The 14,632-nt window shown below is 35.9% G+C and overlaps 1 protein-coding gene across 6 annotated transcripts in view; it reads right to left on the reverse strand.

The window, feature by feature from the left end:
• The window catches only part of tnfaip2a (tumor necrosis factor, alpha-induced protein 2a), a 46,882-nt gene that overhangs the window by 16,667 nt on the left and 15,583 nt on the right, over window positions 1–14,632 (reverse strand). For 4 of the 6 annotated variants that reach the window (XM_077219598.1, XM_077219597.1, XM_077219596.1 and 1 more), the window contains 8 exons: window positions 14,316–14,438; window positions 14,050–14,144; window positions 13,879–13,971; window positions 12,120–12,246; window positions 11,798–11,923; window positions 11,488–11,643; window positions 10,969–11,090; window positions 8,655–10,747 (listed from right to left, as the gene is read on the reverse strand). In XM_077219598.1, the coding sequence (XP_077075713.1) occupies window positions 10,588–10,747; window positions 10,969–11,090; window positions 11,488–11,643; window positions 11,798–11,923; window positions 12,120–12,246; window positions 13,879–13,971; window positions 14,050–14,144; window positions 14,316–14,438 (1,002 nt within the window). In that variant the 3' untranslated portion in view covers window positions 8,655–10,587. Of the gene's footprint in view, window positions 1–8,654; window positions 10,748–10,968; window positions 11,091–11,487; window positions 11,644–11,797; window positions 11,924–12,119; window positions 12,247–13,878; window positions 13,972–14,049; window positions 14,145–14,315; window positions 14,439–14,632 lie in introns of those variants that run through there. The other 2 variants (XM_077219595.1, XM_077219600.1) reach the window with 1 other exon arrangement.

A 14,632-nucleotide genomic window follows, 5' to 3' on the forward strand; every position in this document is an offset into this window, starting at 1 on the left:
TTACTGTATTCCCCCACCATTACTGGGGGTAGAAGTTGACCATCTGCAAGAATAGTGGAAATTAGCATTAATGAATTTACACCTTTGGGAGTGCCTAGAGACCACGTTCCTTTGTGTGCCAGTTATTCCTAAACTCTTAAAAACCTTATTACCTTTTGTTTTACTTCTTTGGGAATGAGACATTATGTTCCAGTCACCCTGAGACCTTTAAAATGATACTAAACAATCCTTAAAGATAATCACATTCACATTAAAACCATATATATTCTTGTGTGAGTTTTTAGTGTTACTGACTGAGAGAGAAAATGTAGATAAGGTGCTCAGAGGAAGGGGGGTGTGGGGTGTGTGTGTGTGTGAGATGTTCAAATGTTAATGTGCAAGCAAGGTCCTTTGTCTTATAGACCTGTGGTGAGGTTGATTCCATCAACCAGTTCTTCCAGTCTTACACACTTATTATTCATAAGTATACAGTGTGATAACTACATCTCTGACGTTTATAACAAACCAAACCGTTTGGAAATAGGTAGAAAATTGAGCAAGTTTATTTAAAAAGTGCATGCACCATTAAAACACAATGTTACGAGTGAGCGAGCTCCCTGTGACAAGATGGCCGCCAGGTGCGGATGTCGACCTCCATTGGCCACCACAGCGGACGAGACATCTAGCCTTTATTATGGATATCTAGACAAACTGTTCCTTCATCAGTTCTTCCTCAGTTCCGCACAGCAGAATAAAAGTCCTCCGCTGCTGCGGTTGTTCTTAACGAGTTTATTGCAACTACATTTCATATTTTTCTCATCAAACAACCAGACGGCTCGACACGAACCGTACTGGGCAAGAGCCTAGACAGGGCTTTCTTCTGTGTAGACCATAGACTGGTGTAGACCGGCAGTTCTCAAGTGCCAGGGGGCTCCATGCAATTATTTGCTACCGTATTTTCCGGACTAAATAAGTCACGTTTTTTTTATCATGAAACACGCTGTGATGTATTCCAAAGTGACTTAGGCCTATCTAATGCATTAAATTTGTTTAAATAATCTTAACGTTGACTTTCAAAAGTAGGCGCGCCAAGAAGGCTGTTCGCTGTATTTTGGTTAATTTTTGGTGTGCGCCAGAAAGATGTTCAATTGGAGACCGAGACGCACTAATGCAGGTTTTCTTCTTTCATTTTTAAAGGCATGACATTTTGAATGTACACAAATAAAAATATACATTTTACTCTTTCTGTCATATTATATGTAGGCCTGCCTATGACTATAAATGACAGAGTATTAAGTTATTTCCCTTGCAGAGGAACAAATCCAAGTGATGGCGCCGGCGCATCGCACGCTCACATAATATTATCAGTTCACTTCTGGCATTGCTAACTTGACATCGTAGCCTGTTTATTATCAAAATAAAACAGTCAACAAAACATATAAAAAATTATTAATTTAACTTGTCTGTACAATATAAAGGCTGTGCCGGTTTGTTTCGCTTGGCATTTAAAATAGGCTAATTGTTGTTTGCAATAAAGGACACAATAGGCTATTTTATAGGCTATGTATATTTTTTTATTATAGCCTACGGCTACTTATTTTTCATTCTTGTTTTCGGAATGCATCACTGTAAAAAATATTTTAGCAATTTATTTTTTTCAACTTATTTTTTTTGAGTAGAGATAACAAGATTGTCCAGACAACAAGACATTTTAAGTTTTCTTGTCCTCAACTAGACTGAAAGTTGAATGAACAAGTAAAATTATTATTTTAACTCAAAAATGTAAACAACTGCACTAGATTTTCAGCTGAATTAACAAGTAAACTTGTTATTTTAACTTATAAATGTAAGTTGAAACAACTGCACTACATTTTCTGCAGGTTTTACTTCAATTATACTCTAATGCTTTGATAGTAAACTAAACTTAATTTATCTATCTATCTTGCAGTCTGGTAGACTGCATGGTCTTAAAACCTAAACTTCAACCTTTTAAAACCGCTTCAAACATAAATCTTCAACTTCAAAAATGTTTTTACAATTATGAGCACGGATTCATTAAATTACACACTAAAAAAAATCCTTACACGTGTCATCAGAAGAAATAGACTGATACAGAGTAAGTGTGACATTTTATATAGTGAAAGTGATTGTTGCGTGTTTTTAGTTCGTAACAAGCGTTTCATAGTCTTCTGTTAACAAATAATATAATGATAAATCATACATTAAATTCATAAATGCAAATGAACATTAGTAAAAGCATTTTTTCAGAATTATTCACAGCAACAACTCCAGTGTTAAAAGAACTCTCCTTGTAGTTTATATGGCTTGTTAAAGTTTGGAGTGTTAAAGTTAAAGAGCTAATTAAGTGATTCATTGAGTGATGATTGACCATTATTGAAGACACCTGATGTTAACAAGCAGAATCACCAAAGGAGAAAATCAAATTTTTTAAGCCACCATTATGGTGATTAATGTTTGCTTTAGTTGGTCTTGTGACCCTTAAACTGTTAACATTATATTTTGTTTCGGCTGTTGTATTTGAGTTACAACTGCCAGATAATCAAAGAGAAAATGTGATCGGACGGTGTTGGTTATGTTTTGACATAATCATCACTTGACTTGCATCACAAAGCTCATTCAAAGCCTTATCTCTGACTTTAAATGTATAATGTTGATTACAACATCACATTGATTCTACAGTACAAGATCTAGAAATGTCTAAATAATCCAAATGATTTCTTAACAGTTGTTCTGATAAAAAAAAAAATTTTTTTTTTTTGGCACAGACATAAAGAATCAGTGTATGAATATCAACAATGGTGACAAACAGAATATTCAATTAGGAAAAGGATATTACTATGACATTTCAGATCATATTTTATTCATACCGCAATTCATGGTGGGAGCCATGAATGAGTTTTGATTGGTGGCACCCAAATTGCACTGCAACATGCTTTATAATTGTCACCATTGTTGAGATTCACAGGCTGATTATTGATGTCAGTGTGTCTAAATGAAATCATTTTTCAGACTGTTTTGATCAGAAAAACTTTTAAGAAATATTTTGGACTATATTAAAAAAGCGTGAATATCGTTTGCTATAGAATCACTAAAAATTAGTGAATCACTAAAATAATTAGTATGTTAAAACATAACCAACACCATCGGAATCACCTTTTCTCTTTGATCATCTGGCAGTTATAACTCAGATACAACTGCCAAACAAAATCTAATGTTAACAGTTTAAGGGTCACGAGCCCAACTAAAGCAAACACTGACCACTATAATGGTGGCTAAAAATTTTATTTTCAAAACACCACTTTAGTTGGCTGAACTTATTGGATGTAGTTTAGAAAACTTAACTTTAGTTGGCCGAACTTATTGGATGTAGTTTGGAAAACTTAACTTTAGTTGGCCGAACTTATTGGATGTAGTTTAGAAAACTTAACTTAGATTCAAAGTTTACTTAACTAAATTAAATCAGTTCATTGTACTTTATAATATGTCAGGTAAAACTTTCCAAATTTGTCAGGTACACTTTTCAAAATAAGTTAGTTGCAAAAAAAAGCCATGCAAAAAGATAACACAAAATAATGAGTTAAGTCAACAAACATTTTTTTACAGTGTAGGATGGAGACTATTTGGGCGAAAAAAAAACATATTGTGTTCAGTGTTCATTACCACCAAAATCTGTGTGGAAAAGCTGTGGGAGGCACTGGACAGCGCGAAGAGAACGCACAATGGATTCAAGTTCAAGTTCCTTTTATTTATATAGCACATTTACAACATAGTGATGGGAATTCCGGCTCTTTTGGCTCACAAACGGCTCTTTAAAAAAATTTTTTTGATATGGTGTGAAAACAATTCTAATTAAATTATTAAATGAAATCATACTCACAATGTCTCACAATTTCTTTAAAAATGCATTGATTTGTTATGAAAAAAGAATACTATTAAACATTTGCATTTAAATTACAACTTTTTAATGTATAGAAACAACATTCAAAAAAAATATGCTACAATCTGAAAACAACATTCAAAACAAATACAATCTGAATCGGAACAACATAATAGAACCCATATTAAAGAAAAATAAATAACTGAAAGGATTAAACTGGTCCCTCTTTTTCTCTGTTCTTTATTGGCATGTTATAACCAGCATGAACTATCTCACTAGTTATGTTTTGTATAACTAGCATGAACACACACAAAATGCTGATCATATTTTTATTTTATGAGAGATTTGCATTCAAAAATGCGAGCTGCCTTACTTTTGAGGGGCTGCATGCGGTTTCTTCTCTCAGTAATGTGTGTGTGTGTGTGTGTGTGTGTGTGTGTGTGTGTGTGTGTGTGTGTGTGTGTGTGTGTGTGTGTGTGCGTGTGTGTGTGTTTGTGTGTGTGTGTGTGTGTGTGTGTGTGTGTGTGTGTGTGTGTGTGTGTGTGTGTGTGTGTGTGATGACTCGGCCCCTCCCTCATGGCGTATAATTGGTTGACACCTCGACTATGATTGACAGGAACGGAATGTAAGGCTGATCAGAAAGTCGAAACGAATGTGTGCGCCTTTTAGGCCTATATAATAATTTTTTTGTTCTTTGAATTAGTCAATTACTTTAAATAAAATCAAATTAATTCATTATTTCATTATTACATAATGATTTAATTTCAATAGGCTATATTTTTAAAAATAGAGCCGGCTCCCGTCGTTCACCTAAAAGAGCCGGCTCATCCGCGAACGACCCATCCCAACAGCTACTAGGCTGACCAAAATGCTTTACAGAACTACCAGATTAAAAGAAAATAATACCTGCATAACATCACATCAAACAAAAATAAGAGCAGCAAAGGTAAGAGCTATTTAAACTAAGAAGCTAAGAGCTATTCAGCCTCGTCGTTTAATATGGCATCAATTGATAGGCTACTCAATATTAATGAAATAACCTCTGCAAAAACAAGGTTATAACTGCTGCGTATTTCCTGAACACTTCAATACTGGTCTGTGCTCTCGCAACTTATTGGAACTGTGAACTCAGTGAACTATACAGAGTAGCACGCACGCACACACACACACACACACAACACACACACACACACACAGAGAGAGAGAGAGAGAGAGAGAGAGAGAGAGAGAGAGAGAGAGAGAGAGAGAGAGAGAGAGAGAGAGAGAGAGAGAGAGAGAAAAAAAAGTCCTGCTTGCACTTGCCCATTTAATGTCAGAGAATTGTGAATGTTTCTTTTTTTTAAAGCTGATGCAAATCTGTCGTAAAATAACCCATATGCAACTCGTGCAGTGGCCTATATTCTACGCGTTCTGAAGGTAGGGTTTGGTGAGAAACAGACCAAAATGGCAAGTTATTACCTTTATGAAAATCTTGCCTTGCAGTCCTGTTTGCGAGTGCATCCTTTTGAGATATAAATTGTAATACATTTTAATAAAATGCAAGGCCTACATAATAAAATTCAGAAGAGTCCAACTATAAGTCCCAGAACACCATCAAATTCCTGGTTGGCATCAGTCCAACAGGGTCAATCACATTCCTTTCCAAGTCTTGGGGTGGTAGAGCCAGTGACAATCACAAAATCATCAGGTTTAATTGATCTTTTGGAAGAGGGAGACATTGTCATGGCTGACAGAGGGTTCAGTTTCCCTGAGTATTTTGCTCCGAAAGGAGTCCAGCTACTCATACCAGCTTCAACCCTGGAAAGACACAGCTTTCAGGACAAGAAGTGTCTGTGTCACGTCAAATGTCAAGGTTGAGGATTTATGTGGAAAGAGCTATTGGTCGAATTAAAAAGTACTGCCTTTTAAGACAAACACTCCCCATAAACTTGGTGAAGCGAAGATCAAAAGACACAGTGGCAGCTGTAGATAAAATTATTTTGGTTTGTTCTGCATTATCTAATTTAGACAAGTCATTAACAAAATAAAATACATGAGACACTGACAAGTGGTTGAAAACCTTTTATTTTGTTATTTGAATTATATATATCTGTTGTAAATAGATTTCAATTGGATTTATGTTTTTTTTTCTAACTATCGAAAATTATTAAACATTTGTTTGTTAATGAGAATATTTGTTGTCCTGCAATTGATTGAATGTATTACAATTACTAAAATAACAATTTTAACAAATTACTTGGAAGGCTGTGTATGATTTCACATTTATTTGGGTTATGGTGAACACACTGAACAAACAGGAAGTCTCTGCGATCAGAAATTGTTTCCTCAGTTTGTGTGTGCAAATTTCTGTGAGAATGTGCTGTCTGTAGAAGAGGTCCAGTTCTGTTCTGATCTGAGCCCAGTACTCTTTAGAGAACTCTACTTTCTGAATGTGACAGTCCTCTGTTGTCCAAATGACAAAGAAAGAGGTTTTGAGTTCACACACTGCCATTTGCCCCTGAACTTGTGCATAGTATGCATGGTTCTGTTTAAGTTCAAATTTTTTCCCCAGACAGAAATCTTTGCTCTTGATAGCATCAGTTATGGACATATTTGCATACTTTATGTGGGCAGCACTTGCAATGAACTATTCCATCTGGGCTGGCTCCTAAATGAGGAAACTTTGGATTTACTAATAACCCTATTTCTTCCACCATCAAGCTGTCATGACAAGTCATCTGATTTGAAGTAAATGCTTCTCTAGCTAGTTTTTTATTATTCTTTCCCCAAGCTAAGGCCGGTACATTTCTGCTGGATGTGTAGCCCATGCTTTTAGATGTCACGCTAGCTTGACTTGTCTTGCTTCTTAACACTTCATTAAAGTGGCTAGCGGTGATTCTGCCCTGTCTCTGCTCAAACCACTGTTCACAAGAGGATTAACCCAGTGTACTTTCTTGGAGGTGCTTACAATTCAGTTCATTCAAGTAAGTAGGGATGGTTTGCATGATTTTATCTGGCTCATTTTGTAGTTCATCTTGTGACAATAAACTGTGCTTCTCATCAAAAAGCTGTGTAAGGGGCTTTGGCAAGTTTGTTGCATCTACAGTGCTGTCGGTACAAGGTGTGTCACCCGGAACTGCTACGTGTGATTCCTCACTAGAATCTGCCTCAGCTGAAGTCAGAACATCAACCCTGTCTGTGTTCTCCTGCTCTCTCTCAGATGCAGTGTCTGTATCACTACCTACAGTTATAGTGGTAAACAGTGCACAGTCTGGGATCTCATTCTGAAATCAGAATCACATTAAGTCATAGTCAAATTTATTTGTGTAGCACATCTCACAATACAGATAATTTGCCAAAAAAAACATGTTAAGAGTTAATGTATATGCTGATGACGGTATAGTTACATATCTGTATTGCATTTGTTTTACATTATTTGGTAACACTTCAGAATATGGTTCCTTCTGAAGGAATACAACTTTGTCAAATGTTTAATTTAGTTTCATATATAAACTGAGAAAGTTCTGTAACTTGAATTTAGCATTCAGCTGTGGAGCACGAAACTCCTGTCTTATTCTGTGTCTCTATATACAGCTGTCAGACGGGTTTGCTTTCTATTGTAAGTTAAATGAAACATGTTAATGAAACTCTTGGAGACTCTCGCTAAGCTTTTGTCTTAGCAAGAGAGAGTCCTGTCATTCCTATTCTGGAGTCTCAGGGTTTGAATAGGTTTTTTCCCTCTCTCTTTTAATACAGGTTCCTAAACCTGTATATGAGTTTCCACCATCACAATGTAATCCCTCCCTCTTATAATGTATATATATTACAATGTTTGACTCAAGAAGTCAGACGATGTTGGAATGACTGCAGCTACCGACAAGCAATAAAGAACTTCTGCTTGGAAAACTTCCACCGTCTCCTGGTCTGAGCTTCTAACTTTTCTACAAAGAAAAAGATCACTACACTTTGTTAATTTATAACTGCACAGGAACAAATGAGTAACACAATATTAACAATATAGTAACTAGTCAAAATCATAACTACTTTTCTATCACCTGCTTTGTCCTTAAAAAGTTTCTATTTGTCGATTCAATCCATACAAATGCACACACACATATACTGTATGGAAAAACATGAAATGTTTTCTTATGTTTATTTTTTATTTCACAGATAGTTAGATACGTGTATATATGGCGACTATATCCATATATGTATTCATATATGTGACTATATCCATGCAAACCATGTAGGAATATGTGTTTTGCATATATTATCATCAGGTTTCTGCAAATTCCTTACCTTTAATGACTTAAAAAGCATGCTTGGTGAGACAGGTGTGACTACTGTGGGTAAGATGGGCTCCCTACTCTGAATTGCTCTTTGTCTGACTGGCTTGGAAAAGTATATGTCTACTACTGGTTTTGGATCAATCTAAAAACAAAGTGGGATTATGCATTTACTGCATTTACTATCTACTTTTATATAAAAGCAGCAACACACCCCTTATGAAAATTAACTATGGTTATTAACCAAGTAAAAGTCTAGTAACCATGTTTTTGTTTCGTTTTTTGATACTCATTTGTATAACCTCAGTTGTATTATAAATGCCATGGTTAAACTATGGTTAGTGTTGCTAAACTATGGTTAATTTTGTGGTTACCATGGTTTAACTACAATGACCATGTTTTCTATTTCTATTTTCTATAGTTAATTTTCATAAGGGATGTAATTAGAATTCGAATTTTAATTTAATATGAATTAGAACAACAACAACAACAACAAAAAACGTCAGCCAGAATTGAATTGCATGCACCTTCTTGTTTATTCGTGACCACAAATGCAGGGCTCAGATGTCACAGATGGAGAACATGGCTACACACTTAACCTAACCACAAATATTTCCAAACGTATGAAACAATTAATTATGCAATAGGTAATAATAGAACACAACAATTCGTTTACTAGAGGATTAGCAATATGATTTATTATTTGAATAGACATATTTACCCAGCCATGTAAGTGCAACAATGCCAACTAATAACCTCCCCGGTCACCTTAGCAACGAACCACGCAGAGTACGTTTTTGACAATGTCTGACTTGTCAAACATCGTCCACATTGTAGGAACAAATGTTTCCAACTTTTCCACTAAGGAAGTAGTTGTAAGCATCTAGGCTACGATATGCATTGACCGCTTATCTCGTGTAGACTCTACTAGATAATGGTACACGTCTGGATACGGCACTTCAGGTAAAGTTAAATGTTTTACGTTCTGAGTGAATAGTTGTCACCTGAGCGTCTGATTTAAACTAGGGTCCGGTAAGTCCATGCTATCGCCTATTTGATTTTTTTTTTTTAAATATCTCAACTGTTCTGTTTTAGCTAGACTTAAAAAGTATGTGTTAGCAGAGAATGTCTAATAAGGGTGCTAGTCATTTTGTTTTTACAGCTCTGTGGTTTAAAAATGGCAACACCGGAAGTGCTTCAGGGCCAGACATGCGCAGTAGCATTCCAACGCGTTTGTTATTGTTTACGTCCTTGAAATGGTCTATACATTTTTCTACCCGAGAACGAAAAATGAAAAATCAAGCTAAATTTTTTCCTTTTTTTAAAATTAAAAAACGTAAAAGGAACTGTATTCTCGTTTTACTACTTTCAACATTAAATCAAAAAACGAATGAACGCAACGTACTCAATACTTTCAAACTTTTTCTACAAATACATTATTTGAAATATTTAATAATATAAGATCTGTGTACTTTTGCGTCCATTCATTTTTCTTTTTTAAACCGTAATTAAAAAACGAAAAATTAACAGTTGTCGTAGCCTATTTTTAAAACGCAAAGTTGAACATCAGCATTTGAATTTGAACTGTACACACCAAATGCTGCATAAAAAAATAAATATTGACGTATTTTCAGATTTATATCTAACAACTCATATCTTTTGTCATACCTAATGTAGCCTACTCCACACTATACTGTCTGCACTTCTTGTTTTCTGACATGATGTTTGAATGTGTTTTCAAAATTGTTTAGCCTACATAATTGTGCTTGTGTGCATTTTGATTGGACACATTAATCTTAAACCGCGAAGCTTGAGTATATTTTGACTGGACATATTCTTTCTTTCTACCACGCTGACAGCTTCCGGCTGCAGCATTTGTTTTTAGGCGTTGCTATGGAGATCATTTGCCGTAACTAGCCCTAGCCGGACAAGTCTGAGTGGGCTACTAGCAACATTTAAATATTGATTAATTAATTTGCACAGACATCATTTTATTTTACATTCAAAAGAACATTGTATGTGTTGTCAGAGGCTTAAAAGTTGTGACGAATAACAGTGAGTAACTGTTTTTGTACAATTTGTGCCTGAGCGCCCTCCTCTCTGCTGCCTCGTTCATACCGCCCCCAACAATGTCCAAACACCCCCGTTGAGAAATGCTATTATACACAAACTCAGTGCTCTCAAATCAACACATCCATATGAACACCTTGTGATGTTTCATCATATTAGCCTACAAGACGGCTGATTAAATAAAATTTTTATTCAAAATAAATATTTTACTCTTGACCTGGTGAAGAAGAGTGTAAATCAGTTGAGAAAAACTAACAGAAAAACATCACTGAGCTCTTAATAATAAATAATAAATAGCATAATACTGATTATGTATCACAGTGCTTCACAGTTGTTTAACATTAGCTGTAGCCTATATAGTGTATCACATGGCATTCAGATGATTTTTCGTTTGACAAGTACTTTAGAGAAGAAGGAAGGGAAGGAATCAGTCTCCTGTGTGCCTCTGTTTTCACTCAAACACCCTTTGATCTTACGCAAATCTGAGCTTGAAAGGTTGGTCTTCATGTTCAGGACAGCAAGAACATGCTGCTCACTATAGTGGAGAGTGACAACAAAGATAACTGATAAAAAAGACACACTGGAAGATTGATTGTTTATCTATCATTTTGCTAATGACCTTATTACTAATATGTTTGTTGTAAATAGTTATTTGTATAATGAATGAGACATGTGAAAATAAGATATCTTGCTATGGTTTCTTTCCCATTCAGGTTAAATAACTGCATCTTGCCAGCTCACATCTATCAGACTCACCTAATGTCAGGATAATCTCTTGCCAATGTTGCAATCTCAAGTTGCAAACTCCCAAGATCCTGCAGTCTCAGAATCTCTGATAATTTGGGCAGTATTTGACAGAGCCATTCCTCTTTGGATCCCTAGAGAAGAAAATGGTACTTCACTTATAAAACTAATTCTATTGTTACATAAAAAATTCCTACTTCTTTCCCACAATTCATGCTCTTTCAAACAAAGAGAATAAATGTAAAGAGAATACACTGAAAAGGTCCTTATTCATCACCAAATTGGAGGATCAAAAAATAAATAATAATGAAAACCACATGTGTCACTTTACATTTTCCAAAATGGTTCCATAATAAAGAAGGCTTTGGATTGTGTTTGCAAGTAAGAGTCAAAAGTTATTTTTTTCTAAATTGATTTTTTTAATTTGAGCTTGCTCTTTGTGAATGTGGATGAAAATCATAATTGTGCATGCTTTGGATGCATGCGTATATGTTTATTATATGCAGCATGTGTGGGTCTGGATAATCTTACCACTTTGGCAAACACGGAGCAGATTTGACTGTTGTCGTGGCAGATGAACTCAGCAGCTGCGTCTTGCTCTTCTTTGTCCTTCAGTTTTAGTTTTCTCTTCATCATTCGTCTCACACACTCAACCATTACTTCTACATGCAGCTCGGCCAGCAGTTCCTACACACACATAGAGACACACAATTTTCAAATATATATATATCTATAACTGTATCTTAATCGCCACATTAGTGAACAATGTAAGATTATATGTCTATTTACATCATGTTATAGGACTGTCAGAAACAATATTTGCTGTAAAAGTGATTCTGACCTCTCGGCAGACAGGCTTTAGCTCTTTGAATTGATCTATGTTATTCTCCAGCACCTTCATCAGCTCCTCCACAACCTCACAATGTCCAGCAAACCAGGCTTGAGTCCACAGTTTACGGTACAGAGGCTGTACAGATAAACAAGTCTGGTTATTTCCAAAAATGTAAGATTTAATTTAAGATATTAATTGTAAATAAGCATCACAAACATGGAAGAAAAGCTCAATGCTATTTTCCCAGTAAGGACATGTAAAAATAAAAAATGATCAGGGCAGTATCTCCAGATAAATAAGTACTCTCATGATTTTTTTCTTCTTTACTAACCTTCAGTTCTGTGTGAATCTGACTGAGGAAGTATTTGTGACAGATGTTTTTGAGGTCTGCTAATGTGGACAGACAAGCCTTTCTAGTGTCTTCTGAGAAAAGATGCTCTGGTCTTTGTACATAATCCCTGAGGAAATAGAGAAAAAAAATGGTTGCTATAATTTAATTTAATTTAGAGCTATAGTTTACATAAAGTATAATAGAAAAATTATAAATTCAAAAATGAGTAATATAAGATATTAAACTATACTGTCAGTTAAAGGAGCAGTAAGCAATTTCTGTGAAACACAGGCTGCTATTCGGTGGTACTCAAATTGATCCTTCCTCGTTTCCTCACTCCTACGTCCACCAGCCCGTGACTTGGAAACCGATCAAACTCTGTCATCTTTCAAGGACTTTTCAATTCTCTAATTGCACCACGATGAGGCAAGGAAGCTTAGGAGTCATGAGCGAGGATACACATGTGTATCCTTCCCTCGCATCCTAAAGGGGTGGAGCTTAGACACAAGGTAAGGAAGTGAGCGAAGGAAACAAGGATGCACAAATAAGAAATGAGAAGCACCCAACATGATATTTTGCTGTCAGGGAAGTCGTGTTTACGAAGTCAGGTGCGTTTAAGTCACTTTTGTTGGAGCAAGATGGTGGTTTACATTCTTTTAAATACACTATACAAAAATACAGAACATTTTTTAACTCTTCTAGAAAATAAAGTACAAAGAATGTCCATCATGTGTTTTGCTTTTATATGTTTTAATTATTTAGGAAGCCACTGTAAACTTTATCATATGGTTTTATTACAATCATGTACAAGCTATCATATTTTGTGCAGCTAATTAGTTTATTTTGTTGACAATGTCACTGCTCGTTCAGATCAGGCCTCCCACTGGTATTAACTACTTTTTGGTGGCGTTCATGTACGTTCAACTCGTAAATATGATATTTGCGACATGACTTGAATGCAACATTTGAAATCGTCACCCAAAGAAACACACCCCTACCCAAAATAAACACCCCCCACCCCCACATTGCTCCACCCCCAATATAACAAACACAAAATGCAGCACAGGCAACCACTAACAGCTTGCAAATCAGACAGCTCGCACAAGTATGGATGAATCAGCTGTGATTAAACAACAACAGAATAGCTTCTGTGAAAAGTATCAAGCGGAAACCTCATGCAACCTCAGCATCCATTTTATGCCTTACCCCTCTCTAACATCTCTCCAGCTCTGAAAAGCTTTTCCAATATTAAAGCAAGTCCTAGCTCTAGCCTGATTGTTACCCTTCTTCTTACAATTATATTCTTTTGACCTTTTCCTCTTTGGTAATATCTCCGCCATCTCTCTTCCTATAGTCTTTCTAATGTCCCGCGTGCTCACTTTCTCTCCTCCCCATCATGACTGTATACACACCCTACTGCTGATTACATGAGTGTTTTGGTGCTCCGTGAATCAGTTCAATTTACCCACTTTTTTGTTTCTGCCATTGTTTCTCTTACTGCTGACTACAAGAGTGTTTTGGTGCTCCGTGAATCAGTTCAATGAACCCACTTTATTTGTTTCTCCTATTTACACAGCCAGCAATACGTACAAACACTATTTTATTTTACAGCACATATACAGAACAGACATCTAGAAAATATTTAGGTGTTGGTTTAAATTTTCAACAGCGTTTCTCAGAAATCGCTTACTACGCCTTTAAAAATATACATATTTTACAATTGCTGCAGTTAGGTAGAAAAATGATCAATTAAACTCACCGAAACAGGTAAATATTACTGAGACTAGCACTGAGCGTTTTAGGAATGTTTTCTGGTTTTTTCTTGAGAAGTTCCACTAGACTTGCCATATAGCTGCCATTTAAAAAAGGAGAGATCATGTCAGTCTTTTTTTAATGCATGAAAATGTGACGAGAGTGACTAATTATCTACCTCTGAAGAAATCTGTCCAGCTGGCATAGAAGACTCCAGGATTTACTTTCACAGCCCAAAAGTGTGTTGACCTCTCTCACAGTCGCATCAACAAGCTATGAAACATAAATGGTTAAACTTCAATGGCTAACTGCATAAAGCCAAAAACAAAAACTGTTTTTGGTGGGGGGGGGGGGGGGGGGGGGGGGGGTAGGTCTGATTCTGTTTGATGATCCCAACATGCATAAATAAATTATGATGATGGTTAGAGAGTGAGTAGAGCCTACTGGTAAAGCATCTACAGCAAGGTTACTGAAGTAGTATCCATCCATGATCTGTGGATCGAAGCCATCACTCCATTGTTTCACTTCTTTCTCAAGAGCGTTGGATAACCACTTTTTGATCTCGTTCTAATGAGAGAAAAGAAGCAACAGAAATTAGGCTATAAACTAAAGCAGTAAATGATAAGAGAGTAATAAGAACATTAACTAATACCAGATCTACACCAGATGTGAGCTGTTCGTTCGGTCAAAAGCAAATAGAACATTATGATCATTGAAGTTGCCTAAATTGGATGCTCCACGTTGCATATAGTGGTGAATCG

This window comes from Siphateles boraxobius, unplaced genomic scaffold (assembly GCF_051911475.1).
Source record: "Siphateles boraxobius isolate OS27281-9 unplaced genomic scaffold, OSU_SipBor_1 8, whole genome shotgun sequence".
NCBI lineage: Eukaryota > Metazoa > Chordata > Actinopteri > Cypriniformes > Leuciscidae > Siphateles > Siphateles boraxobius.